General features: G+C 42.4%; 8 protein-coding genes across 9 annotated transcripts in view; 3 read left to right on the forward strand and 5 right to left on the reverse strand.

The window, feature by feature from the left end:
• The window catches only part of LOC125956214 (exportin-5), a 5,188-nt gene extending 3,886 nt beyond the window's left edge, over positions 1-1,302 (forward strand). Inside the window, exon 6 of the mRNA XM_049687865.1 lies at positions 61-1,302. Within this exon, the coding sequence (XP_049543822.1) occupies positions 61-429 (369 nt within the window). The 3' untranslated portion in view covers positions 430-1,302. The remainder of the gene's footprint in view (positions 1-60) is intronic.
• Positions 1,303-1,315: 13 nt separating this feature from the next.
• Positions 1,316-3,138, reverse strand: LOC125956218 (U6 small nuclear RNA (adenine-(43)-N(6))-methyltransferase-like). Its single transcript, XM_049687871.1, has 2 exons — positions 2,744-3,138; positions 1,316-2,659 (listed from the first exon to the last, which is right to left on the reverse strand). The coding sequence occupies exons 1-2, from the start codon at positions 2,846-2,848 to the stop codon at positions 1,322-1,324; spliced, it is 1,443 nt and encodes a 480-aa protein (XP_049543828.1). The 5' UTR covers positions 2,849-3,138; the 3' UTR covers positions 1,316-1,321.
• Positions 3,139-3,700: 562 nt separating this feature from the next.
• Positions 3,701-5,833, reverse strand: LOC125956219 (U6 small nuclear RNA (adenine-(43)-N(6))-methyltransferase-like). Its single transcript, XM_049687873.1, has 2 exons — positions 5,420-5,833; positions 3,701-5,335 (listed from the first exon to the last, which is right to left on the reverse strand). Exons 1-2 carry the CDS (start codon positions 5,522-5,524, stop codon positions 3,998-4,000), a joined length of 1,443 nt encoding a protein of 480 aa, XP_049543830.1. The 5' UTR covers positions 5,525-5,833; the 3' UTR covers positions 3,701-3,997.
• Positions 5,834-6,158: 325 nt separating this feature from the next.
• Positions 6,159-12,524, forward strand: LOC125957377 (MAP kinase-activated protein kinase 2). The gene is made up of 7 exons (XM_049690035.1): positions 6,159-7,010; positions 8,921-9,060; positions 9,183-9,247; positions 10,082-10,364; positions 10,443-10,653; positions 10,740-10,865; positions 10,948-12,524. The coding sequence occupies exons 1-7, from the start codon at positions 6,819-6,821 to the stop codon at positions 11,032-11,034; spliced, it is 1,104 nt and encodes a 367-aa protein (XP_049545992.1). The 5' UTR covers positions 6,159-6,818; the 3' UTR covers positions 11,035-12,524.
• Positions 12,525-12,666: 142 nt separating this feature from the next.
• Positions 12,667-14,997, reverse strand: LOC125957376 (E3 ubiquitin-protein ligase RMND5A). Its single transcript, XM_049690034.1, has 4 exons — positions 14,557-14,997; positions 13,672-14,495; positions 13,440-13,594; positions 12,667-13,194 (listed from the first exon to the last, which is right to left on the reverse strand). Exons 1-4 carry the CDS (start codon positions 14,690-14,692, stop codon positions 13,113-13,115), a joined length of 1,197 nt encoding a protein of 398 aa, XP_049545991.1. The 5' UTR covers positions 14,693-14,997; the 3' UTR covers positions 12,667-13,112.
• A 131-nt stretch (positions 14,998-15,128) lies between these two features.
• LOC125956710 (putative helicase MOV-10) lies at positions 15,129-21,081 on the reverse strand. Of its 2 annotated transcripts, none has more exons than XM_049688822.1 (5): positions 20,974-21,081; positions 17,594-18,053; positions 16,897-17,529; positions 15,784-16,828; positions 15,129-15,708 (listed from the first exon to the last, which is right to left on the reverse strand). In XM_049688822.1, exons 2-5 carry the CDS (start codon positions 17,986-17,988, stop codon positions 15,373-15,375), a joined length of 2,409 nt encoding a protein of 802 aa, XP_049544779.1. In that variant the 5' UTR covers positions 17,989-18,053; positions 20,974-21,081; the 3' UTR covers positions 15,129-15,372. The 2 variants fall into 2 exon arrangements, with proteins under 2 accessions (XP_049544779.1, XP_049544778.1); XM_049688821.1 differs by lacking the exon at positions 20,974-21,081 and adding an exon at positions 18,850-19,385.
• LOC125956713 (alkylated DNA repair protein alkB homolog 8) lies at positions 19,461-21,719 on the forward strand. Its single transcript, XM_049688824.1, has 3 exons — positions 19,461-19,701; positions 19,762-20,916; positions 21,002-21,719. The coding sequence occupies exons 1-3, from the start codon at positions 19,597-19,599 to the stop codon at positions 21,614-21,616; spliced, it is 1,875 nt and encodes a 624-aa protein (XP_049544781.1). The 5' UTR covers positions 19,461-19,596; the 3' UTR covers positions 21,617-21,719.
• On the reverse strand, positions 21,655-24,587 carry LOC125956712 (Bardet-Biedl syndrome 7 protein-like). The gene is made up of 2 exons (XM_049688823.1): positions 22,134-24,587; positions 21,655-22,069 (listed from the first exon to the last, which is right to left on the reverse strand). Exons 1-2 carry the CDS (start codon positions 24,013-24,015, stop codon positions 21,678-21,680), a joined length of 2,274 nt encoding a protein of 757 aa, XP_049544780.1. The 5' UTR covers positions 24,016-24,587; the 3' UTR covers positions 21,655-21,677.
• Between the last annotated feature and the right edge of the window lies 1 nt (position 24,588).

A 24,588-nucleotide genomic window follows, 5' to 3' on the forward strand; every position in this document is an offset into this window, starting at 1 on the left:
GTCGAAGTAGGAAGTAAAGCACAGCACAGTGTTCTAATTAATATTTCCACCGTTTCGCAGACTTCACTTACCACTCTTGGTGTGCAGGTGTATGAAATTTTGCGACCAAAGTTCCCCAACATTCTAGAGGTATTGCATCAGATCCCGAATATAAGTACTGCCGACATACAGAAGCTGGACGAAAAGATATCGCTCGGAAGCACCAAGGGTAACAAAATTGATAAGGCAAAGAAAGATTTGTTCAAGAAGATGATCTCACCCATTATTGGCCGCAACATTGGGCAGCACGGTCGGAAGGAAGTGAAAATCTTGAACCTACCACCAATCTTGGTGCCACCAAATGCGGGAGCAAACAGAACAAACGCATTTAACTTGATCGATAGCAATCAGGAGACAGGGCTGGCACATTTGTTTAATAGGCGCAGTTAATAGCAATAGCCATAGAATAGTGATAAGATGAATGCGCGGAGAATCATCGTACTACCTTGAGAGGAGCGGAAAAAACCAACGCAAGCAAATGAAACAAGTCGTAATGCTCGGATATATGAATATTCTTCTTGTAGAGCTTCTACAACAAGATTCTGACCTTTTGTATTTATTAGCTTATTACGGTGCGTGATTCCTCTGCAAAGCTACGGTGCGGCACGTAGGTATGAGAGCAAACGAGATGTGAATCAATTTTTCAAATACGCAGAGCACTCACAGTGCAGGCACGTTTTGTGTTCTTTAAATTGTTGAGTATTTGCATTTGTTTTCCCTTTATATGGCTCCTTTCTCCTCTTTATTGTGCTATAGCAAGAATCGTTGATAAGTTCTCTCATGCCCGGTGTATCAACCGAGAGAGTTGTAAAAATAAGGATAATTCCTCATGGTCGTGCGGAAGTTGAAAATCCAGTTTCTTTGTTTGTGAACCTTGTTTAAATGGCCTATGATCGAAGGGTACGAATTTTTTTGTTATATATTTTTATATCGACATTTTGCAGAAAAACATGAGTATGCTTTATCGAAAGTAATGATGTTGCAAAGTTCGTCCCGTTTGTATGTTTTTTTTTTTATTTTGTCAAATCGATTGTAAACTAAGCATACTCGTAGTGCACAAGCTACTCCACGTTGAATCGCTTCATGTCAAAGCGTATATACGGCAGCTGTGAGCCGAAGGTGTTAACAAGCCTACAAGTGACGCGGAGCAATAGTATAACTGGAGTACTCCACTGATCCTATGTAATATTTATACATTACGCGAACCCATAACGTCAAACGATCGAGAACGTAAATATAAGACAAATGATTGTACACATACCACGACTTTAGAGATGTATGTTTAAAAGGCTGGTAAATCCTTACGCAGTTGGATGCTATTTTTGATAAACTGTAGAACTTGATTCAATCCATCTCTGCCAGCAATTCCTCCTATGTGTTGCATTGAAACAAAGTATCCATCACACTTCTTGTGATTGATGTATACCGTTGCTTTCAAGTGAGGATCACAGGTTTCTATACTTTCAGGCTTGTATTCATCGTTCTCCAATTTTAGACGTTTCGAAGAGCTCTCAGTTATGGCGTTTATGTGATCTCCCATTTCGCCAGCAACGAGTTTATCATTTCTACGTTTTCGTCGTTGGTGCGACCACGTGTTATGGTATGCAATAAACTCACAAATGATTTCAGATGTTTTCTCAAATTTTTTCACCATACGTAAGTTGATCGCTATCGATTTCAACAACTTGGTAAGAAAATCATATGCCGCGCTTATCGATGGCATTTCGTCTTCGGTGAAAATTCGACAAGTCATTGGTTTTTGGTTTTTGTAGCTTTTTGGCAACTGTACGCTTTGACCAGCGGTAGTTTCGTGCATCGTGTGTACTTTCGACAGTAGCACTCCAACGTCATGGCTCCATGCTACGGACCAGCGCGTCGTATTGCCTTGGCACAGTCGGTTCATTGTTACGTTATGAATGTTACTTCGTTTCAAATGCCGTAATATTGCTTCATAACTTTGCTTATGTCCTATCATTGTGGTATACACTGAAATACGATCTTTCAGTTCTAGGCTTTCACGAATGAGTTGTCCAACAAACTGAACCTCACCTCCCAACGTGCAAAGCTCCTCTCCCGATCCGGACGTGGCGTTAGTAGGTTCTTTACGCTTTCCCGTGCGATTATTGACTTCTTGATTTGCTGCACTATCGTAGAACGGCGGGTTACACATGCAAAAATCAAATTTCGTGTCAGGGAAGGTTTTGAGTACATCGAGAAGTAATGTAGATCCTTCAGCGGCCTGCGGCACGACGGTAATGTAATCGTTCAACCTATTCCCGGTTACATTAGCTCTGGCACTGATCAGGCTAAGCTCGTTTTTCTCAATAGCTAACATGTTCCAGCGGTGTTTCGATTGAACTACAGCCAGCAATGGGTAAATGCAAGAAGCACCGCATCCGATATCTATGCCATGTACGTCCTTTCGTGTTTTCATCCAGGCACTGGCCGTACCAATGTCTTCGAGCCAATGAATATAATTTAGCCTGAGCGGCAAGGTGGGCACTAATTTGTTCGGTGGTAGCTCTAGTGTTAAACCAAAGTCTTTCAACAATAAACATTTCGTGAGCAATTGTACGGCCTCTTTGTTTTTGTAATCGAGCTTCACTTTTCCATTTAGATCCTGCGAAGGAAAGGAAAACATTATGCAAAAGAAAGGAAAGAAAGGAAAACTCGTCTAGGGCGGGTTTTCGTATTTGATACACACCACGATAGCGACTTTCGCTAGTTCGGGAAACTGTTTGACCAACTCCTGATAATCTGGTTTCTCGCGATAGCGATTACGAGGATGCATAAATTTGTTTACGGACATTTGAATTAGTTACCTAGATTAATTAACCCTAGATCGACTCTCTAAAAACTTAACAGGTCCGCCGAGCCATCCAGATCGTTGCCGTTTTTCTGCGGATCTTTCTGCCTGTGAGTCGATCTTCCAAATCTTTTGCACCTTCCTGCTTTAGTTTTTTTAACGAGAATGTCGACGGAAGTTGTAAACTACTTAAAACAGAAATTTATTTGCAGCGGATGTTTGACGACTCAAATCCAAGAAAATGACAGGGATTCGGTTCGCGTTTATCACCACACTCCATCACTCTACGAAACGGACGGTTTTATTTTAAACTTTACACTCCTTTGCCTCGGACTTGTGATCGGAAAGATTATCATTGTTTGTTAAACAACAATTGTCGTGATTATCAAGCATTAGTAAATCGATTTTACTAGCTATTTATTGTTGAACCTACTGGTGTAAACATATTCAAACTCGTGTTTTCATACAGTGTTATGCAAAATGTTGATTTGTGAAACCTTGACTAAAATTAAACTAACAATTACACAGACTAGAAAGCAATATTTTGGTAATCCTTCTTTCACTCCTTTATTATAACGTAAGAGTGAACAACCTAGTAATGCCAAACATATGGCCTACACTGTAGCTTAGAGTATTTTATTCCTCTGTGGGTCCGTTCTTTCTCTGATGTTGCGGGTTTTACAACAAGATTAGATCCTCATGGTCGTGCGGAAGTTGAAAATCCAGTTTCTTTGTTTGTGAACCTTGTTTAAATGGCCTATGATCGAAGGGTACGAATTTTTTTGTTATATATTTTTATATCGACATTTTGCAGAAAAACATGAGTATGCTTTATCGAAAGTAATGATGTTGCAAAGTTCGTCCCGTTTGTATGTTTTTTTTTTTATTTTGTCAAATCGATTGTAAACTAAGCATACTCGTAGTGCACAAGCTACTCCACGTTGAATCGCTTCATGTCAAAGCGTATATACGGCAGCTGTGAGCCGAAGGTGTTAACAAGCCTACAAGTGACGCGGAGCAATAGTATAACTGGAGTACTCCACTGATCCTATGTAATATTTATACATTACGCGAACCCATAACGTCAAACGATCGAGAACGTAAATATAAGACAAATGATTGTACACATACCACGACTTTAGAGATGTATGTTTAAAAGGCTGGTAAATCCTTACGCAGTTGGATGCTATTTTTGATAAACTGTAGAACTTGATTCAATCCATCTCTGCCAGCAATTCCTCCTATGTGTTGCATTGAAACAAAGTATCCATCACACTTCTTGTGATTGATGTATACCGTTGCTTTCAAGTGAGGATCACAGGTTTCTATACTTTCAGGCTTGTATTCATCGTTCTCCAATTTTAGACGTTTCGAAGAGCTCTCAGTTATGGCGTTTATGTGATCTCCCATTTCGCCAGCAACGAGTTTATCATTTCTACGTTTTCGTCGTTGGTGCGACCACGTGTTATGGTATGCAATAAACTCACAAATGATTTCAGATGTTTTCTCAAATTTTTTCACCATACGTAAGTTGATCGCTATCGATTTCAACAACTTGGTAAGAAAATCATATGCCGCGCTTATCGATGGCATTTCGTCTTCGGTGAAAATTCGACAAGTCATTGGTTTTTGGTTTTTGTAGCTTTTTGGCAACTGTACGCTTTGACCAGCGGTAGTTTCGTGCATCGTGTGTACTTTCGACAGTAGCACTCCAACGTCATGGCTCCATGCTACGGACCAGCGCGTCGTATTGCCTTGGCACAGTCGGTTCATTGTTACGTTATGAATGTTACTTCGTTTCAAATGCCGTAATATTGCTTCATAACTTTGCTTATGTCCTATCATTGTGGTATACACTGAAATACGATCTTTCAGTTCTAGGCTTTCACGAATGAGTTGTCCAACAAACTGAACCTCACCTCCCAACGTGCAAAGCTCCTCTCCCGATCCGGACGTGGCGTTAGTAGGTTCTTTACGCTTTCCCGTGCGATTATTGACTTCTTGATTTGCTGCACTATCGTAGAACGGCGGGTTACACATGCAAAAATCAAATTTCGTGTCAGGGAAGGTTTTGAGTACATCGAGAAGTAATGTAGATCCTTCAGCGGCCTGCGGCACGACGGTAATGTAATCGTTCAACCTATTCCCGGTTACATTAGCTCTGGCACTGATCAGGCTAAGCTCGTTTTTCTCAATAGCTAACATGTTCCAGCGGTGTTTCGATTGAACTACAGCCAGCAATGGGTAAATGCAAGAAGCACCGCATCCGATATCTATGCCATGTACGTCCTTTCGTGTTTTCATCCAGGCACTGGCCGTACCAATGTCTTCGAGCCAATGAATATAATTTAGCCTGAGCGGCAAGGTGGGCACTAATTTGTTCGGTGGTAGCTCTAGTGTTAAACCAAAGTCTTTCAACAATAAACATTTCGTGAGCAATTGTACGGCCTCTTTGTTTTTGTAATCGAGCTTCACTTTTCCATTTAGATCCTGCGAAGGAAAGGAAAACATTATGCAAAAGAAAGGAAAGAAAGGAAAACTCGTCTAGGGCGGGTTTTCGTATTTGATACACACCACGATAGCGACTTTCGCTAGTTCGGGAAACTGTTTGACCAACTCCTGATAATCTGGTTTCTCGCGATAGCGATTACGAGGATGCATAAATTTGTTTACGGACATTTGAATTAGTTACCTAGATTAATTAACCCTAGATCGACTCTCTAAAAACTTAACAGGTCCGCCGAGCCATCCAGATCGTTGCCGTTTTTCTGCGGATCTTTCTGCCTGTGAGTCGATCTTCCAAATCTTTTGCACCTTCCTGCTTTAGTTTTTTTAACGAGAATGTCGACGGAAGTTGTAAACTACTTAAAACAGAAATTTATTTGCAGCGGATGTTTGACGACTCAAATCCAAGAAAATGACAGGGATTCGGTTCGCGTTTATCACCACACTCCATCACTCTACGAAACGGACGGTTTTATTTTAAACTTTACACTCCTTTGCCTCGGACTTGTGATCGGAAAGATTATCATTGTTTGTTAAACAACAATTGTCGTGATTATCAAGCATTAGTAAATCGATTTTACTAGCTATTTATTGTTGAACCTACTGGTGTAAACATATTCAAACTCGTGTTTTCATACAGTGTTATGCAAAATGTTGATTTGTGAAACCTTGACTAAAATTAAACTAACAATTACACAGACTAGAAAGCAATATTTTGGTAATCCTTCTTTCACTCCTTTATTATAACGTAAGAGTGAACAACCTAGTAATGCCAAACATATGGCCTACACTGTAGCTTAGAGTATTTTATTCCTCTGTGGGTCCGTTCTTTCTCTGATGTTGCGGGTTTTACAACAAGATTAGTTTAGAATCAATGTGGTGTTCTGAATACGTTAATGAAGGTGCTTTTAACCGAAATAATCGTGCGTGATCGTCGTTCTGATGCGCTGTGATCCTCGCGAAGAGCGAAGCGTGTGTTTGCGTGTGTGTACAGTTTATTTGCGTTGATGACACAAGACGCGAAGATATCTGGTCCGACTAGAATGAAAGTTTGAAAAATAGAAAGATATTCGCTTCAACTTCGCCTTGCCCAGACAAGTGTCGTCTTTGCTTTTGTTCTTGTTGGTTAATCTCGACCCCGAATGCGACGAGCGTGTGTCGTACGCCGTGATAAGTGTGCGCGAAAACGGACAAGTTCTTGCACGAGAAAGAAGTGCCGAATTTCTTATATAATTGTTGTGTAGTGGGCAATCCGCCGCTTATCCGCAAGTGTCTAGTGGTTTCTTCCGGCGGTTTCTTCCAAAAACATTCGGAAGCCAATCATCGTCCGTGTTGTGTCGTCACCGAAAAGAAAGTTGAAAGCCGCCTGGAGCAGAGTCTTGTGTGTCGAATACGTTAGTTAGTTTTACGTAAAACAAAGTTTCCAGAATCCGGCACAAAACCGGCAAATAAGCATCAATAAATCATCATGTACACGATGAAACCGATTCCGGTCCAACAATTGGGGACACAGCAGCAGCTGCAACCGCCGCAACGACAACCGAAAACTACGGCCATCACGGATGATTACGAGATTTCCAACACCGTGCTTGGATTGGGTATCAACGGGAAGGTGGTGCAATGTATGAGCAAGAAAACGGGGGAGAAATACGCATTGAAGGTGAGTCTCTGAGCGGGGTCTTGGGTATGTACGGATTCGGTGAAGATGGTGACGGTACTGGCTCTGACTGCGTATGTCGTGGCAGCCTTGAATGCCATATTCTTATGCTAATTTGTAGTAAACCTAGGAAAATCGGTCGCAATGTACGCTACAACGATATGTGAAAACATTAAATGGAACGACAGTGCCCCTACTGCCGCCAACATTATCGAACGGCGTCCAGTGTTCAGTATCACGCAACGTGTTTTGCAGGCACATTCAAGATAACGATTATCATACTTTTTGTCTCGTGGAATTTACGATGCCAGCACGCATGATGTGGCGAACCACATTGTATCAAGGAGTCTTGGTGTCACATAATATCCATATTTGGGAAACAGAATTTACGCATTTCTGCTCCTCGTTGGTTGCTTATTAGAGAAAACATTTTGTTGAAGGTCCATCGGTTCAATAGTTTATGCTGGCTGGTAAATCCATTCGATGGATTACAGTTGAACTGATAAGGTTTCTCTCAGAAAATTAGTTGCTTGAAACGCGGCGATGATAGTGACACCGCAACAACCCTTTGCGCGGATTGTCAGCTAAATCCGGCTTCACAGTAGAGATTATGTGAATATCCGCTTAGAGAGGAGCGCGATTTGTCAGCCACCGTAATAGCTGCAAATATAATGGGGCAGCCACTACAATTCGTTCAGCACCAATTTAACCGTCCAATTCGAGGTAAAGGTCACTGTGGTTAACAAGCAAACGTCTCCTTCGTGACGATTCTTCATCTTGATGCGTGAGTGATCTGCGTCGTATGATGTATATCCATCAGATGCCATAGAGAAGGGTTCTACGCCCTGTGCTTGTGGTGATGGTGGAGGTGCAACGTTTCCTTGACTGCAATTCATAATTGGCGTGGCGCGAAGTTATAGCACTTTGCACAATACTACATACATAGTGCACCTTTCCTACTGAACGTATCAATTTTATCCAGTTCAAACAACTCGTGCCAGTGGCTATGAAAGAGTTATAAAAGCCATTGGGCGACTGTGCCTCTAACAGGTTACATAGATCTTGGGTGCATGATTTAGCTTTTAGGCAATCGACAAAGTCACTTGCCTAGCAGAGTATAGAAAGAATTAGCTATGAAGCTGGAGTGTTACAGCAGAAAGTCTCGTAACAAAAACGCTCACACAATCAGCATATACTTCGTATCGCACCGAGAAACTCGATCTCAGTAATGCAAAGGAGTAGCATGCTCTGGCTAGCGCACTGTTTATCTTACACCAAGTGCACCGAGCCTGTTCATTAACATTATTTATCGGCAGCCACTTAGTAAAGTTCCATCGGATCACTTGATGATATGACACTGGTGCGATAAATTATGGCAAAATAAGTATCGTTCGAGTACAAACTGCACACAATGTCGAATTAATGCCACGACAGGCCTTTGTATGTGCAATGATAATGAGTTATGCTACTAGTGTCACACTATCCTTCATCACTTCTAACAGTCTCCGGTATAACAAAGGTATAACATAATGTTATAATATAGTGTTATAATATATTGCTATTCAACTATTACTTTTCTATATAACCAAATATTTAAACCCGATAACAATCTGTTTTTTTCAAATCAAATGCTCAAAAGACATAAAAACAGATTCACGCACCATAAACTTGGAAATCCTTTATTGGTCATGTGCGACTTTGCTATGTTCTGCAATACATCTTCCATCTAGAGAGCTTCTATGGCATCATCAGATATAGACGACGTGAGTTTACATTTCCGATGCCATCAACTGAATCGCGAATCGAATTGCTTTTGTATTATTAGATTGATAAAATTTAAAACATATACATTATTTTTGTTAGATTCTTTATCCTGTCCGTTTGTTTGTCTTTCTATCTGGCTACCATGATAGGTACTTCATGACAATGCCAAGGCCAGACGAGAGGTAGAACTACATTGGCGGGCCAGCGGTTGTCGAAACATAGTGAATATTATTGATGTGTACGAGAACAGCTACAGTGGTAACCGATGCTTACTCGTCGTTATGGAATGGTAATGGCAGTTCGTTTACTCTCTTATTCGTCTGTAATGTCGAGCCGCAGTTAAACTATCCTTTACCATCGGCAAGTGAAGCTTCGAAATTAAATACAATGTTGCGTTTTTTTATTCTATAGCATGGAAGGAGGAGAGCTGTTCCAACGAATCCAAGAACGACAGGATGGTCCATTTACCGAGAGAGGTGAGAAATCAATCTGATAGTGGCTCTGTTTAGACTCTTGGTCATGTTACCGTGCCATGGTGTCCAACCCATAGTCCTTTTATGATTTGTAACAAGCTCCCGCTAAAGCACCCGACAGCAGAGTTACTTAACGATCATCAGTGATAAATAATCTTCTGATTCATCAAAAACTGGGAAGCAAATTTGCAGAGTACGAATGAATTACGTACATTCCATCACAGCTGACTTGCGCTAATAGCCAATCCTAATTTTTTGAGACCTAATTTTCTTGAGACGCAATCGTCTCGGCATCTTCTCTGTTAGTCCTGGCGAGTCGTAAATAAGCCAGGAAAAGCGAGCCAGAAATCCTCCTTTGAACAGTTCATTACGTCCTCTGATGAGTAATGAAAAGTGATCTATAGCCTAAAACTTACCTTTGTAAATTTGTTTGCATGATGAGACTGAATTTTGTTTTATTCAAAACTGTTTAAACTTAAATATTTCATCAACTCTCTGTAACAATCCTGAATGTGAAGGTTCCATTGGATTCTTTCTATGCAGTTTCCATCTTGCGTTGTTATCTCCTTATGATTCATATCTCTCTCTCTCTCTCTCTCTCTCTCTCTCTCTCTCTCTCTCTCTCTCTCTTTCTCTCTTTCTCTCTCTTTCTTTGTCTTTGTCTGCCTTTCTCTTCCTTTGTATTTTCTTTATCTTTCAAACTCTCTAAATCGTTTTCCATCATTCATCATATTACTTTGTCATATTTGCATCCTGTGTCCTGTCCCTCGACTCCTTTATTCTCTCGTTCCCTCCATCATCGTCACACGCATACGACTATAAAATACACTTCCTTAGAGGCTGCTCAAGTTATGCATGAAATCTGTGTCGCTGTTAAGTACTTGCACGATTCCAACATCGCACACCGTGATCTCAAGCCGGAAAACCTGCTCTACACTTCGCCCCATCCGAACGCCATACTGAAACTGACCGATTTTGGATTCTCGAAGGAAACGTTCATCAAGGATACGTTACAAACGCCGTGCTACACGCCGTATTATGTCGCACCGGAGGTGCTTGGACCGGAAAAGTACGACAAGAGCTGTGATATTTGGTCATTGGGAGTGATAATGTACATTCTGTGAGTAGCCATGATGATGGCGAAAAGCATTACTAACAATTCGATCTAACGATCTCAAATAATAATGATTTCTTGAAGTCTTTGCGGCTTTCCACCTTTCTATAGCAATCATGGGTTAGCCATTTCCCCAGGTATGAAGGCACGGATTCGTACCGGTCAATACGATTTCCCAAATCCTGAATGGAAGAATGTGAGTCAAGCAGCAAAGGATTTAATCCGCGGGATGCTCAACGTTGAACCGGAAAAACGTCTCACAATCGAACAAGTGATGATGAACCCATGGATACGAGTAAGTGTAGGCGGTTCAGAGTCTGCCGAGCCGAGTACTTCATTGGCATTCATCATTTGTTCTTCTTTTTTTTCTGATATGTACAGCGATATACGGAAGTACCACAAACACCTCTCCATACAGGCCGAATGTTGAAGGAAGGTGAAGAAATATGGCCTGAAGTACAGGAAGAGATGACACGTTCGCTAGCGAATATGCGGGTTGATTATGAGGTAGAGTAGAGGATATTCCCGCAAGCATGTTTCTGTAGTCGTTTTGTGACCACAAGTCTTCGGTTCTTTTTATCTTTTACAGATGCACATCAAGAATCTGGACAGTTCGAATAATGCCCTGCTGAACAAAAGGCGAAAGCGTGGCGAGGAGAAAGCTACCAAGCAGTAAACTGGACTAACACTGGTTGAGCAGCAAAAGGACAGAGACCGTTCATGAAGGGACCTGTCTGGTTTGTAATGGCTAGGGTAACAGATAATTTTCAGACGACAAAACTCGGAAAACAGCATTTGAGAAGCGGTCGTTCCAGCGTTTTTGGAACATTTGTTTATTGTAAACAGGAAAACGCAATCAATTTTTTTAAAACAAAATCAACAATTGTGTACTACGCTTTCAAAGCATTCAGTAAACTCCATCACATAACTAGTATTTTCTGCAATGCAGATAGCATCGAAGGTTTGATTTGTTTTCTTTTGTATGTAACAACCAATCAACAAAGCGATTAGTGTAAAATGTCATCGAGAATGTTTGTTTTAGGCAATGATAGCATTTTAATTTTAAAACTTTTGGTAATATTGTATGTTTTAAACGTGTTTAAATTTCAGATTGAAAACCCGCAAATAACTGTTTTATGTGCTCACTGCCTTTCGTCCTTGGTATGGGCATATGAAATATGGAAGAACACTATAAACAATTTAAAATGTTTAAAAGTTTTTTAAGTCAACAGAAAAAGCCGATCGAACATAAAAAAAGATCATTTCGTAATCCGCTTCGTCGAACATAGATTCAATAGCATGTCGAACGGATAATATTGTAGACATACCAAGGCGAACATTTGTTTTAAAAACAAAGAAAGAAGCATTATGAGCGGATTACATAAGAACACGAATGTGTTCCCGCAAAGTTAAAGACTAGAGTTGTGCGCTGTTAATGAAGGTTGTGCGACCCCTTTTGAATCAGGCCACATTTTTGAAGTGGGGGTTTGTTTGGGAGCTGAAGACATTTACACAAATCGTTGAAAACTGCATCAATTACGCGGAAGCGGATGTACATGTTTAACCAAATCAACAGCGTGCCGTGTGTTCGATTCGTAATGTTTTACCTTTCGCAAAATCAAGCAAATTGAAACAAGAAAACATTCCGTTTATCCTATATCATCCATTAACCAATGCAACCCATAACCGGGGATCCATTGAAATCCGGGGATCTTTCTAATGTTATTCACTTGTCTTCTGGAATCAATAGCTTGTTACTCTGTTTATCTGTTCTTTCGAAAACAACGAAATGTTTTTCGCTGCTTGTGACCACAAGATATGACCGTTGTTGGTGATTCACAAAATTCGCTAGATAATCGACAGTTCCCATGAAACTATTCAAAGGCGCCTGTTAAATATAAGAGACGATTCTTAACATAAAACCATGTATTGAAACCGGATGTTTTAGGTTGGAAAAGAAAATGAATAGCGAATAAAACGCATCACGTCACGAAAGACATCCCTTAACAATTCCAACGTGCTTTTGCCGAGGAGAATAACGTTGTTGAAAAGCAAACAAAAATCATAATTACTGAAGCCAGACCCAAAAACAGCTTAGGTTTGCTACATATGCGTGGCTTTATTTTGTCGTCAATAAAAAATATAATATTTTTATTTATACCTATATATATATATATATTTACAGCCTAGACGAGAAACAAATTCTACGTCTGATCAATCTATCCGCCTGTTGTCTCCAACGAGCTCCGTAGACCTCAGACGCATTGCCGAGTGCATGCGTGTCAGTCATGTTTTGATCAACCTCACTGGTTAACTACAGGATTTTGCTAAATTAATTGAGAACAGTATATTGGCTGATTCCTACTTCATCGGTCTTACAGCCGAATCATATCTTGTGTTCTTTTTGCTGGTCGTTATCGTAAAGAACCAACGAGCATTGTATGTGGATTACTAAAACATAAGTAACATTTACGGCGGGTGTTTGTGCGCAAACTACCCTTGCGTATTAGAATGCTATTTCATTCCCTACTGGAGAGATAGCATATGATTGGAGATGGTGAAGATGGGAGGAGAACTAAAAAAAATTGCTAAAAGCCCAACTTGTGCAAACACGCGAGCACTATTTTTTGATTTATACACTAGTAACAGCTTAATAAATTCAGGGAGTGATAATATAGATTAGCACAAAATTATTATACGAGGCGAACGAAAACGAGGGACACGTGGTTGGAGCGGCAGCAACGGTGACGTTTTTCAGAAATATATCAGCTTGGCGTCGGAAGGCGATTGCTCCATAGGGCAGTACGGGCATTTCAATCTGAAAGTATTGTTCATTCTAATTGTTAGAATGAGATGTCATGTACAACGAAGAGGAATACATAATCGTTGGTTTCCGCCAATGTTACCGTCGTTGTGTTATCGCAGATGGATGAATAGTAAGAGAAAGAGCGGAAAGCAAAGAAGGAAGAACATTAGAAAGTCACGAAAAAGATAGTGTAGATACGGCAGCAGATAGACCGAGGAAAGTGGATCGTCCTGCTTAGGGATGATTGAGAAGGTTTCAGGGGGAGTTTCACTTACATCGGTCCGTTACTGAGCTTGTTCAGAGCGTCGCGGGATATTACATGTCCGCAAAGTAGCTTCATGGGTGGATTATCTTCCGAACTTTGCTGGCGCAGGATGGGACAGGCGAAGATAGAGTGGAACCGATTTTCCGGCTCGAGATCGATCTCGATCTACGACACCCCCGCGGAAGTAGTGAAGTTTGTAATTCGCGATTGATAATTGCTTGGGCGAAATAGCTTATACTTACGGGTAACTCGTCACGGCCGTTCCAAATGCCCGTAACCTGACGAGACATCATAACCTGTTTCAAATTAAGCAGTGCCGGCAGTGCGGTGCATCCCGCATTCACTATCACCGAGAGTGGTGAGTCTTTGTTGATGCCCAGCAGTTGACAAGCGTCTTTAAGGAACACGTCGGCGGTTTCGATCCACATTTCCGGTGCCGTCAGGTATTTGTACGGTGAGTTGTGGATTCCGATTGGCAGGTAGATGAGCGTCCCCATTAGAATTTGTATGTCCTTCTCGAAGCGTCGCACAAACTTGGCGAAATGGGTGCGAGCATAAGTGATGGCTTCCGTTTGCACATGCACACCGCCGTTAAGAATCTGCATGAACGCGAGTCGATGCAACTTGAACTCGAGGGAACTGTTCCGAGCATCCAGTTCCTCGGAGTAGCGAGTAGCCCACTCAAGGGCAGGGCTTAGGTCACCGTTGTGAATGGCTTCCCAAATACGATGCAGCTCTGCGTACGGCTCCGGAACTATACCCTCCGCCGGAAGGCCTGATTCTTTGATCAGCGTATCCGCAACATCGTCCATGCCCTGGCGGTAAAAGTGCTGAGCCATGACTTTGTTCAGTAGCACTACATTCCGCTCTGATTGGAAAGCATCAGTCCGCGAGGTAGCCGTAAAGTCGGCCACAAAGTTCCTATCGATTGCTTTGCCCACTTTGCTCACAGTGCCGTGCAGATCCCGGTGTTCGGTCGTTAGGCGATGCAGCTTGTCTTTCACCTTCGACAGAGCATCATTAAGCACCTCTACCTGTCCAGACGTCAACTTATCGTCCGGGGTCCCTGTGAGAGAAGAAAAGCGTTAGAAGGAACGTTCGGATGGTTGCATCCAGCGGTCATTTACCCTCGGCAATCGAAGAACGTAGTTTTTCAATGAACGCAATCACATCCCCGATGATTCGCTGCGAGTGATCATTGATGGCGGAGAATTTATTGATCACTTTCTCCACCTCTTTTTCCACTGCCGCGCAAGATTCCATAGTGCAAGACTCGGGAAATCAGAAAACGTTGGTTCTTCCGCTATCACAGTGGAAAATGAGACAACAAAGAGAAAGCAGCCAAATTTCGTGTTTGGACTCGCGAGTGCCAACCGAAGGACTCGACTTGGATTACGTGGAACGCAGAATCTGCGGTGAGCCGGGGACGGTGCCGTGGCAAAAGATTTAATGCACTTTCGAGATTTCACTCCGAAGATTTGGTTTTTCCACTTGCTGGTTCCTTTTCTGGTTATATTTTGCTTTGGCAAGGCGACTTGAGGCGACTTGAGAAAATAACAGACCTGTCATTGTCATTGTCCGCCTTGTCATTGACGATTCATTTCACGAGCAGGGTGGTATTCACTACGCTGGTAGCTCGTAGATTCAAAAGACAACGAAAAGCGTTTTTCAAAACTATTCCGTTCGACTTAAAAGAGATGAGCAAGCTGCTGTCCGGATTTCTATTCAACATTGAAGCAAAAGCTCGTCGTTCACGTTGTTTATTGATTTGTCTTGCTGCCTATCACTAGAGCTTAAATTATGTCCATCTTGCTTAGGAAAACGATGTTGTGGTGTTGTTTCTTAAATCTAGTCCCAAGGCAATACCCATGGAAGATAATGATATCGGTATGGTTTTTTCTTTGAGCACACGTTAAAAATACATAAATTCGTCATGTCCACAGCTATTGTTTCTTGCATTTTGATTTACGATGAATGTTCGTGAAGTGGAAATTTTTACCAAGAAATCCGTTATTTTGTTCAATGAACTTCAACAGTCTTTCCCATGTTTGATCTGTACCCAAATTGTTGGGGTTACCGATAATTATTGTAAGCGCTTTGGCCCGGGTCAACATAACATTCAATCGTCGGTCATCATGTAAAAATCCGACCGTTTTTCGATTCGACCGAACGGTCGAGATAATGATGACCGATTTTTCTCTGCCCTGAAATTGCTCGGCCGTACCGACTTCAATGTTGTCCAGTCCTAGATTTGAAAGGCCATTTTTAATAAAAGCAACCTAATGAGGAAGAAAAAGAAAATTTATCAAAATGTAAGCACAATAGTGTCTTTAAAATAATATTCCATATTGCACCTGTCTGGAGTACGGGGTGACGATGCCGATGTCGTCCTGGTTAACTATTCTACCATTTGTACTGCTCTTCAGTAGGCATTGCACGTACTCATAAACGCAATAGGCCTCGTCCACGTTGAAGTAGCTCAGCGAGAATGGATCCTGCTGCATATATCCGATCACTGCATGGAAAATCATTGGAAATTCGGGATTTACCAGTCGCTCCCACCCGATTGCCCAGTGGGTGGTTTCGGGCGATGCCTTTGCACGTAGTTCTCCTTCGTAAAACTCTCGGTTAGAAAAGGCTATCAGTTTATGGTGCGATCGGTAGTTGTCAAGCAACTTGGTCACCATTCGATCGTTGTAGGCCTTATTGTTATTGGGATCGCGAGCATATAATGGCATTTTCATCAAACGATCTAGCAGGGAAACGTCATGGGGTGTTTCTTTCAGAAAACTGCAGAACGTTACCGGCCCGAGTTGTTTTGGATCTCCGGCCAACACTATGCTTGCGTGCATTTTTTTAAATTCTATATTTACTCCGACGATTCCTATCGGGACCAGGGCGGACAGTTCCTTCGAGCTGCCACATTCATCGATGAAAATGTAATCGTAGGTATCTGGCTTTACCCCAAGCGCTAACAGCCGGCCGCTGGTCATCACGGTGCAGACAAGGATGCGCGTCTTAAGGAAATCGTCCATAGAGGGAAACTCAAACTTGCCACTGTGCAGGTTCGAAATGGCCAAAATCGAAGAATCTGTCATATTAATATTACGTTCTTGAATACATGAAAAGTACCGGTAGACATCATCGACTGGCACATATTCTAGTAATCTCCTTGCGAGCTCGTTACACGCAAAATTCGACGTAGCCGTAACAAGCATACGCGAGTTGGGCTTATTTTTGTAGATCTGCATTACGGCTTCAACAATTGTACTCGTTTTGCCCGTACCCGGCGGACCGAACAAAATGTATGGAGCCGGATAAGCCGTTCGGTTTACGATATTTTTTATAGCGGTCTTTTGTAATTCATTTCTCGCTATAGAGGTATTAAACCACGAAAACCTACAAATAATTGAGAGTATTACTAGCGTGAAAAAGTTCATGACTCATGTACGCCCTAGGAAACTTACGACTGTATCGTTCCTTTTTTCTTTTTTGATGGCAGAAAACTATTTTGGTGTGTACCGCTCGTTTCCATGGGAAACAAAGTGCTGGAAATATCGATATGGCTTAAATGGAACAATGCTCTATATTCCAATTGAAACGCTAGCCGATTCGGAGGAAATTTCAGTGCAATGTTATTTCCAATTTTCAATGGATTTTCGAATTCCAGTGTCATCCAGGTATCTCTTTCGGCAATAAATCCTCTTACTAAATTTTGCGTTGGGACACAACGGTGATTTAAATGGGGTGTTATAGCTTGGACGAAATCTCCTACATCCAACCGCACCGGAGGCACTGGAAACTGCTTTATTGAGAGCATGTAACGATTATTGAAATCCGTTGGCGTTAGCGATACGTTTGGTATAGTGTACTTCTCCATCGCTATCTGGGTGTCGTAGTCATCGATTTTGTTCAACATTCCCAGAAAATCGATATAATTTGACGAATTTAGTCCTTGGGCTTGGTAGTCATATAGTCTATTCAGCCAGAGGCTAGCTAATCTAGTGTAATGTAGACTTCTGAGAAAGCCATTGTCATAAACCATTTTCACTTCATCTGGGACATGGAAGGGTTGGTTTTTTTTTATTTTCAAAGGCGGCCTAGAAGAAGATTTTGTGTATTAGTGATGGTAAGATGCATATAAAATAAGTCTATGATACTTACCCACGTGCTAGTCGAGGTTTAAGGAAGTGAATCGTTGATATTTCTCGCAACCGAACGTAGCTCGGTAGAATATCCACCACTAGTACAATATTATATTCCTTTTCAGAATAAAAAAGAATTTCTTTCTCGTGTGCAAACTCATAGGCCGGAACCATGCGCACGATACCGTTAAAGAGGGTCACACGTTGATTACTGTCATAGTACAGATATATCGTACGCAGTAGAAGGATTTGTTGGCATAAATTTTGGACGCGCATCGCAAGGATCGAATCGCCGATCGTATATTCAGCACGCATACCGAATACGGGTTGCTTCACCTTGATCTCCGTTCCAGACCGTGTTAGTTTAACCACAGTTCCATTCCATTTGCGTAAGCATCGTGTTGTGATAATCATGGGGCCCTTGGGTTCGACATTGTCTTCTAGAACGGTTTCAGTTGCTTCTCCTTTTCCGACAGATTCTGAAGAAAGTTCAATACATAATTGAAATAGCGAATTTTGAATGAATTGAATGAAAAGGATTTGAGCAAATGTACTCTACAGCGTGTTCCAGCAATTACAGCTGAGTGTCAAGCGAAAGCTTATCTTATAGATTATATAGGATTATTTACTGTCGATACGCGGGAATTTAGCGATAGGAATTATTTCATTCGTCAATCTGGCTATCGATGCATCGCGCACGCCAAATTTTAAAATATATGTATATATTGTTCATCTACTAAACTCATAATTCCATAATCGACTGAAAGCGCCGCGAACTCATTGTGCGCCGACTGTTTATCGCGATGCACAACTGTGATTGTGATTGTGCAACGATATTAGTAATCATAGTATGCTTTGATGCCCTGAGCCTCCCTAGCAACGCGAGCTGGGATGACGAATGATGAACAAGGGACAGTAAGCGGCTGTTTCGCGTTTCCTTTATGTTATTGTGATCTTAAACCAAACATACGACGTGTTCTCGCTTTTTTTGCACCGCTGGCATTAATGTGCGACGTCCAATGGGATGTGACGAAGCAAAATGCGCCGACCAATTTAACAGTTTTTTTAACAACGATCCATTTTTGAGATTTCAACTGAGCGGGTGACGCATCAAGGGATTTCGCGAAACACTGAAGCAGATATGGGTTATAGTTAGAACTTTTGTACATTGCTCTTTTTCTATTCGCGATCGTAGATAACAGAAAACCAATCACTACTGGTCATTAAGCCAATCGCTGCAGGTTTTGCAGCAAGAAGGTTGACCAAATTACTTACTAGCAAGCATCATATTGAGGCTGCACTGATAGGTTATTATATCACCAATGTCTAACCCTTCGCGGAGGTTTATTTTCTGATTCAAAACGAACAAAACCGATCATTAACAGGAGAACTTATGAGACACAACGCAGAACACAACTTGCCGGCACGTCTCGCGAATTACTTATAACCCCTAACTCCCGCGCTCGCTTATAACTCCCGCGCCATGGTACAGATGATAACGCAGGCCAATGTGTTGGAAAGGGATGGCAAGACCTTTTATTTCCTCCAACGGTGTGTTTTTGTTTCTCAAACACTCGACACAAACCCTTTCTTGGAAAGTCCCGGAGTGGGCTTAATTAAATAAAAGCCTGACTGATTTCGAGGGAATCATAGGGTAGATTTCTTTCAGGAAATCTTTGGGTAAAGAGCTGGCTGGCAATGGCTTTTTGGAGTTTAGAGCGAATGTTTTTGTAACGTCTAGTGCACATATGCTCTACCTTCGCGGTAAGTACCTGAGTAGGCAAAAAAAAAAGATTGAAAGGATGCTTGGAAGACATTCCGGGAGTATCCAAAGATTTCCAAAACATCTTAAAATAAACTGAAAAATTAATTCAAGAAACGTGCAGACTAAAAATGCTCTTTGAAGATCCTAGCGACATCACGAAATACGGTGGCCAAGTAACCAAACCGGTTCCGTAATCAAGCCATGATCGGGTTTGTTTACATTTTCTCGAAATCGAGAAAAACGTGAATGTCGTGAAAATGCTGTCGAAAACTGGTGTAAAAAAGATTGGAAAGAAAATTAAAAGATGCCAACTGCTGATTGCAAAAGATGCAGGGACTCAGTTTTCGGACGAGCCGAGCGAGGTACGTATCGCATACATTCGGGAAGGGTAAAATAATCGCATGGTTTTCGTCTACCCGCAGTTCTTGTGCGTGTGCAACGCCGGCCTTTCAACGGGACTTGAACAAGAAGGGTTGCTGAAGGAGGTCCTGCTGCACGCTGACGAAGTGCAGACAATTCAGATGCCGCCTGGAAAGTCCTACTGCTATCTGAGTTTCCTATCGATAGATGCGGCTAAATCCGTGTATAAGGCCATGAACGGAACGTGTCCCTTAGGACAAGATGGGGCGGTCTTATTGTTGGCATTTTGCTGTGGTCTTCCGTGCTGCTTGACCAATCCTTGGAGCGAACCGATGCCTGACGGATTGGTTGTGGTGCGCGATTTCGTCGACACACAGCTTGAACAGGTACTGTTGGGAGCGGTTGAGTTTGGAGAGGTTCAGGAATACAGCTCCGAGCAAACGGCGACAAATGCTTTAAAAAATCGTCAAGTGAAACATTACGGTTACGAGTTTCTTTATGGAACTAATAACGTGGATAAGACAAAGCCATTATTGGACCGCAAGATACCGAGTGCCTGCGATGAATTGTGGCAAAGACTACAGAAATTGCATCCAAACCTGTGCTGGCACGTTCCGGATCAATTGACGGTTAATCAATACGAGCCTGGACAAGGCATTCCGGCACATGTTGATACACACAGCGCCTTTGAAGATCCGATATTGTCACTTTCGCTCGGAAGTGACATCGTCATGGAGTTCAAACATGTCGCAACCGGTCGCCAAGCGTTCGTGGATTTACCGGCTCGTTCTTTACTGATCATATCTGGCGAGAGCCGCTACGTTTGGACTCACGGTATTACACCTCGTAAACTGGACACAATTTTGGTTCCCAATGGAAACGGGCTGACCATACGGAAGCGCCAACGGCGTATTTCGTTAACATTTCGCAAGCTTCGCCTTAGCGAGCAATGTGACTGCTCTTTTTCCAACTGCTGCGATTCAAAAAAACGAGTTTTTAAACATCATGCAGCTCTACTTGAGGCTCATGCAGCTCTGGTTGAGGCAGAAAATGTTCACCGAGTTTACAATCAAATAGCGAAACACTTTAGCGACACACGGCACTCGCCTTGGCCGAGGGTTGAATCCTTCCTGCAAACTCTAAATGCCGGTGACGTGCTACTTGATGTTGGTTGCGGAAATGGAAAATATTTAGGATCGAATTCTTCGGCCTTCATGGTAAGTTGCTAAGTTCTGCGTCTTATGCATTTGCTTGCATTTTAGTTATCGACTTACGCGATTCCCTGTTTCATTGTTCGTCTAGCTGGGCTGTGATCGTAGCGACGGCTTGCTGCAGGTGTGCGGCGATCGTGGTTTTAACGTGCTGCAGTGTGATTGTCTTGCCTTACCCTTACGTGATGGTTCCGCGGATGCATGCATCAGCATTGCCGTGCTACACCATCTTGCCACAACGGCACGACGACGGAAGGCGATTTCGGAAATGATCCGCGTACTACGCACCGGCGGACGAGCACTGATTTATGTATGGGCCAAAAATCAGGAAGAAAACGCCAACAAGTCAAGCTATCTAAGACAAAATAAGCAAAACAACAAAAAAGTAACGTCAGTCAGTGCTGCAAAGACGGTGTCTTCTATTGCTTCCATGGAATGCGTTGCAGGATTGCCGGAATGTACGTTACCCGTGCATACGAATCGGACTCCATTTCAACATCAAGATCTGCTAGTGCCATGGAAACTACGAACAGAAAGCAACGAAGCAACAGAAAAACAAACGTTTCTTCGCTTCTACCATGTCTTTGAAAAATACGAATTGGAGCAAATCTGTCTTGATAGTGGTCAAAACAATGTACGAATTGTTGAAAGCTTTTACGATCAGGGGAATTGGTGTGTTGTAATGCAGAAAATAGAACCAATGTAAGTAAAATAATCCACACTACTTTTTTGTAACACACACACACACACACACACACACTACTCCTTTAGTCTTTATTAGCTCCTTCTTCGGCTTTTTCTGCCGTATAAAAACGGACCAATTCGTCGTAGGAATAATTTTCTAGCAAATCGATCAGCAGTGGAAGTTTTGCTTTAACATTAACTCCTTTGAATTTAAACTTATCGATGTACAGATCGGTTAGGATGCCATAAATCCGATTGAGAACTGTCGGTTGCTTCCGAAATTCTTCGTCAATGAATTGCTGATTACGAATCAACTTCTGGTACTCCTTTGAAAGCATCTTAAATTCGGACTCATCACGTATATCCAAATCGACCAGGGCTTGTGCCATCTGACAATCTTTGGTAAGTCTGTTGTAATGCATGATTTTCGGTTCAATTAATTTGATCAACGATGGAATGGTGGATTCATTTATAGCTGAAACGAGTGTAAATATTTTTGTTAGTTACTTGGTCCGGTAATGTCGATTCCAAAAACGTACAAGTGGATATTTCTAACTTTATACGTTTTTTAGTCGCCTCTTTGGTAATGAAATCTTTCAGAATCGATATGGTGGATATGTTGTCGCTGCGGAAACTCGCTTCCCCTTTACCATATTCACATACCAGCAGTGTGCCGATGAAGACGTGCTGGAACGTGTGCCGCACCTTGCCACTATCATGCAGCTTTTCCGGTAGCTCGGGGATACTATTGATCATCCAGTTGTGCACTTCCGCCTGACTGAAAGTGCCCTTCAATGTGAGGGTATTCATCGGGCGAGCCAACATTGTATCCGTTGCGTTGTGGATGATGGCATGCAGTGACAGCGGCTTTATGTGGTAACGCTTCAATTGGCAACATTTGGGCTGAAGATTGGGTGTAATGTATACCTGCAGCGTTCCAGTTTGACCCTCAATCGTACGAAACATCAAATCTATGCGGTTCGTGTTCAGCTGGCAGCGATAGCTGGCTAACAGACTATTGCCACTCAGCTTATCACATTCGCTAAAACTGACCACAGCACTATTTTTCTCCACATCGAGCAAACTGAGTGGAGCATCACACTGTAATAACACGTGCTCAATGGGTGTAGGTATTTCTAGTGATAGTAGATAAGTAGCATCGCTTTTAGAAAGCATGAATGCATCGTTCACAGGTAGCATCGGAATTGCGGAAAGTCCTGTAGACAAGGCCTGGGTAGAAAGTTGGTATCGCTCGCGTTCCTTGGCGATCGTCTGCTCGAGCTCATAAATTTCCGTCTTGATACGCTGCAGCTTTGCCGATGGATCGATCGGTTGACCAACGATAACCGGTGTAGCACGATCGGCAAAGTGTCCACTATCGCTAAGACATTTACTAATGCATTGCGTTGTTAAACCAAAGACTCGGCCTGAATATGTGCACACTACAATCTCCGTATAGTTTGTAGCGCCGACGCAGCCCCCTTGAACGCTTGAGATGCTTTCGTTAAAGCTTTCGCTATAAATCTGTGTGCATTCCATGTCAAACTGATACTCGTCCGAATGCATCGTGAATACCCTTAAAGTACCATCGCGGTAACCGACAATAAGTTCTTCCTTTCCATCACCGGCTAGATCATATGTGATCAAACATGTGACTGCACTAGAGCATCCGTCACCGCGGTCTGACCCTCCCTTTAACAGTTGATCTGAAACCAGCACCTCGCGCTTTACCTCTGTAACCTGTAGGTTCAGGTGAAAAAGAAGCACACTTCCATCGCTAAATCCGCACAGCAGACGATTACCTATGCCTTTGGGAACGTACAGCACTGTTGGCACACTGTCCAGCTCCAGTGTTTGACGGACGCGGGAATGTTCTAGGACGCGTAAAACTCGCCCTGAGCAAGCCAGTACAGTTATTAACCGGCTGGTATTATTCGGACAGAGTGCTGCTACATCTACAATAACATCACCGCAAAGATACGATCCAATTTCCTTGCAATCTCTATAATGGTTGTACACGTGGTTACCACACACCAGCAGATCGCTGCCGTTCACACACATCGACCTGATGGTTTCTGTGAGGTTCGTCTCAAAAGCGAGGAATAGCTTGCCCTTCTTATTGAACCCTCGCACCTTGTTTTCGGAGGCGGTAAAGATCTTGTCGGCTACCGAGCCTGATTGTCCTCCAAGCTTTACCGAGGCGATGCGTTCACTTGGTAATGTCTTGAAATGCATTTGTAGTTCGTCCTTTTTCATCGAAAAAACCTGTAACACACCCTCCTGGTCACCGATTGCGACTTTTTGCTGTTGCTTGTAACCGCTCGTGCCTCCGGTGCTACCGATCGGTGGTAGTAGCTGCAGGCAGTTTGGACCCGTTAACCCTACGTTGATGTAATCAACACGCGTTAATTCCAGTTCCATTTCAGCTAACAGGATTTCACCTCAATCAGTTTTGTTTTACCACCTGATAGTCTCCTCTGAATGAATGCAAATTTTATTTTCTGCAATGGACCCTTTGGTGCCATGGCAACTACAATATCAAACGTATGCGACTGCGCCTGTTTCATTTCATTACTGCTGTTCACTAGCACAATTACAGATATTAAGAAATGCTGTATGCGAATGGATAATATACTGTTCTGATCTGTCCGTGGGCAGATGAGCAAATCTACCTTGTTGCATGTGTAACGAATCAGAATTCTGTTAGTCATCGTTGGAAGCCATTACAGAACAGAAGTTAAATTTCGGTTTGGCGTTAATTTGCCAATATGCTGTTACGGAGCAGGTGGTTGCGATTGTACATCGTAGTTTTGTTCGTGTTTTTGAAGGTTATAAATTTCATCGTGACTGCTGATGAAGCATCGTTGATCGAGGCTTCTACTCCCGAATATCTACAAACAGAGGATCACGAACTCGATCTTTTACTAGAAATTTATCGGGAAAATTTAATCAAAGATTATGTGCACATTGGCCAGGCATTGGAATCGCCAGTCG

The sequence above is a fragment of the Anopheles darlingi genome, chromosome 3 (assembly GCF_943734745.1).
Source record: "Anopheles darlingi chromosome 3, idAnoDarlMG_H_01, whole genome shotgun sequence".
Classification (NCBI taxonomy): Eukaryota; Metazoa; Arthropoda; class Insecta; order Diptera; family Culicidae; genus Anopheles; species Anopheles darlingi.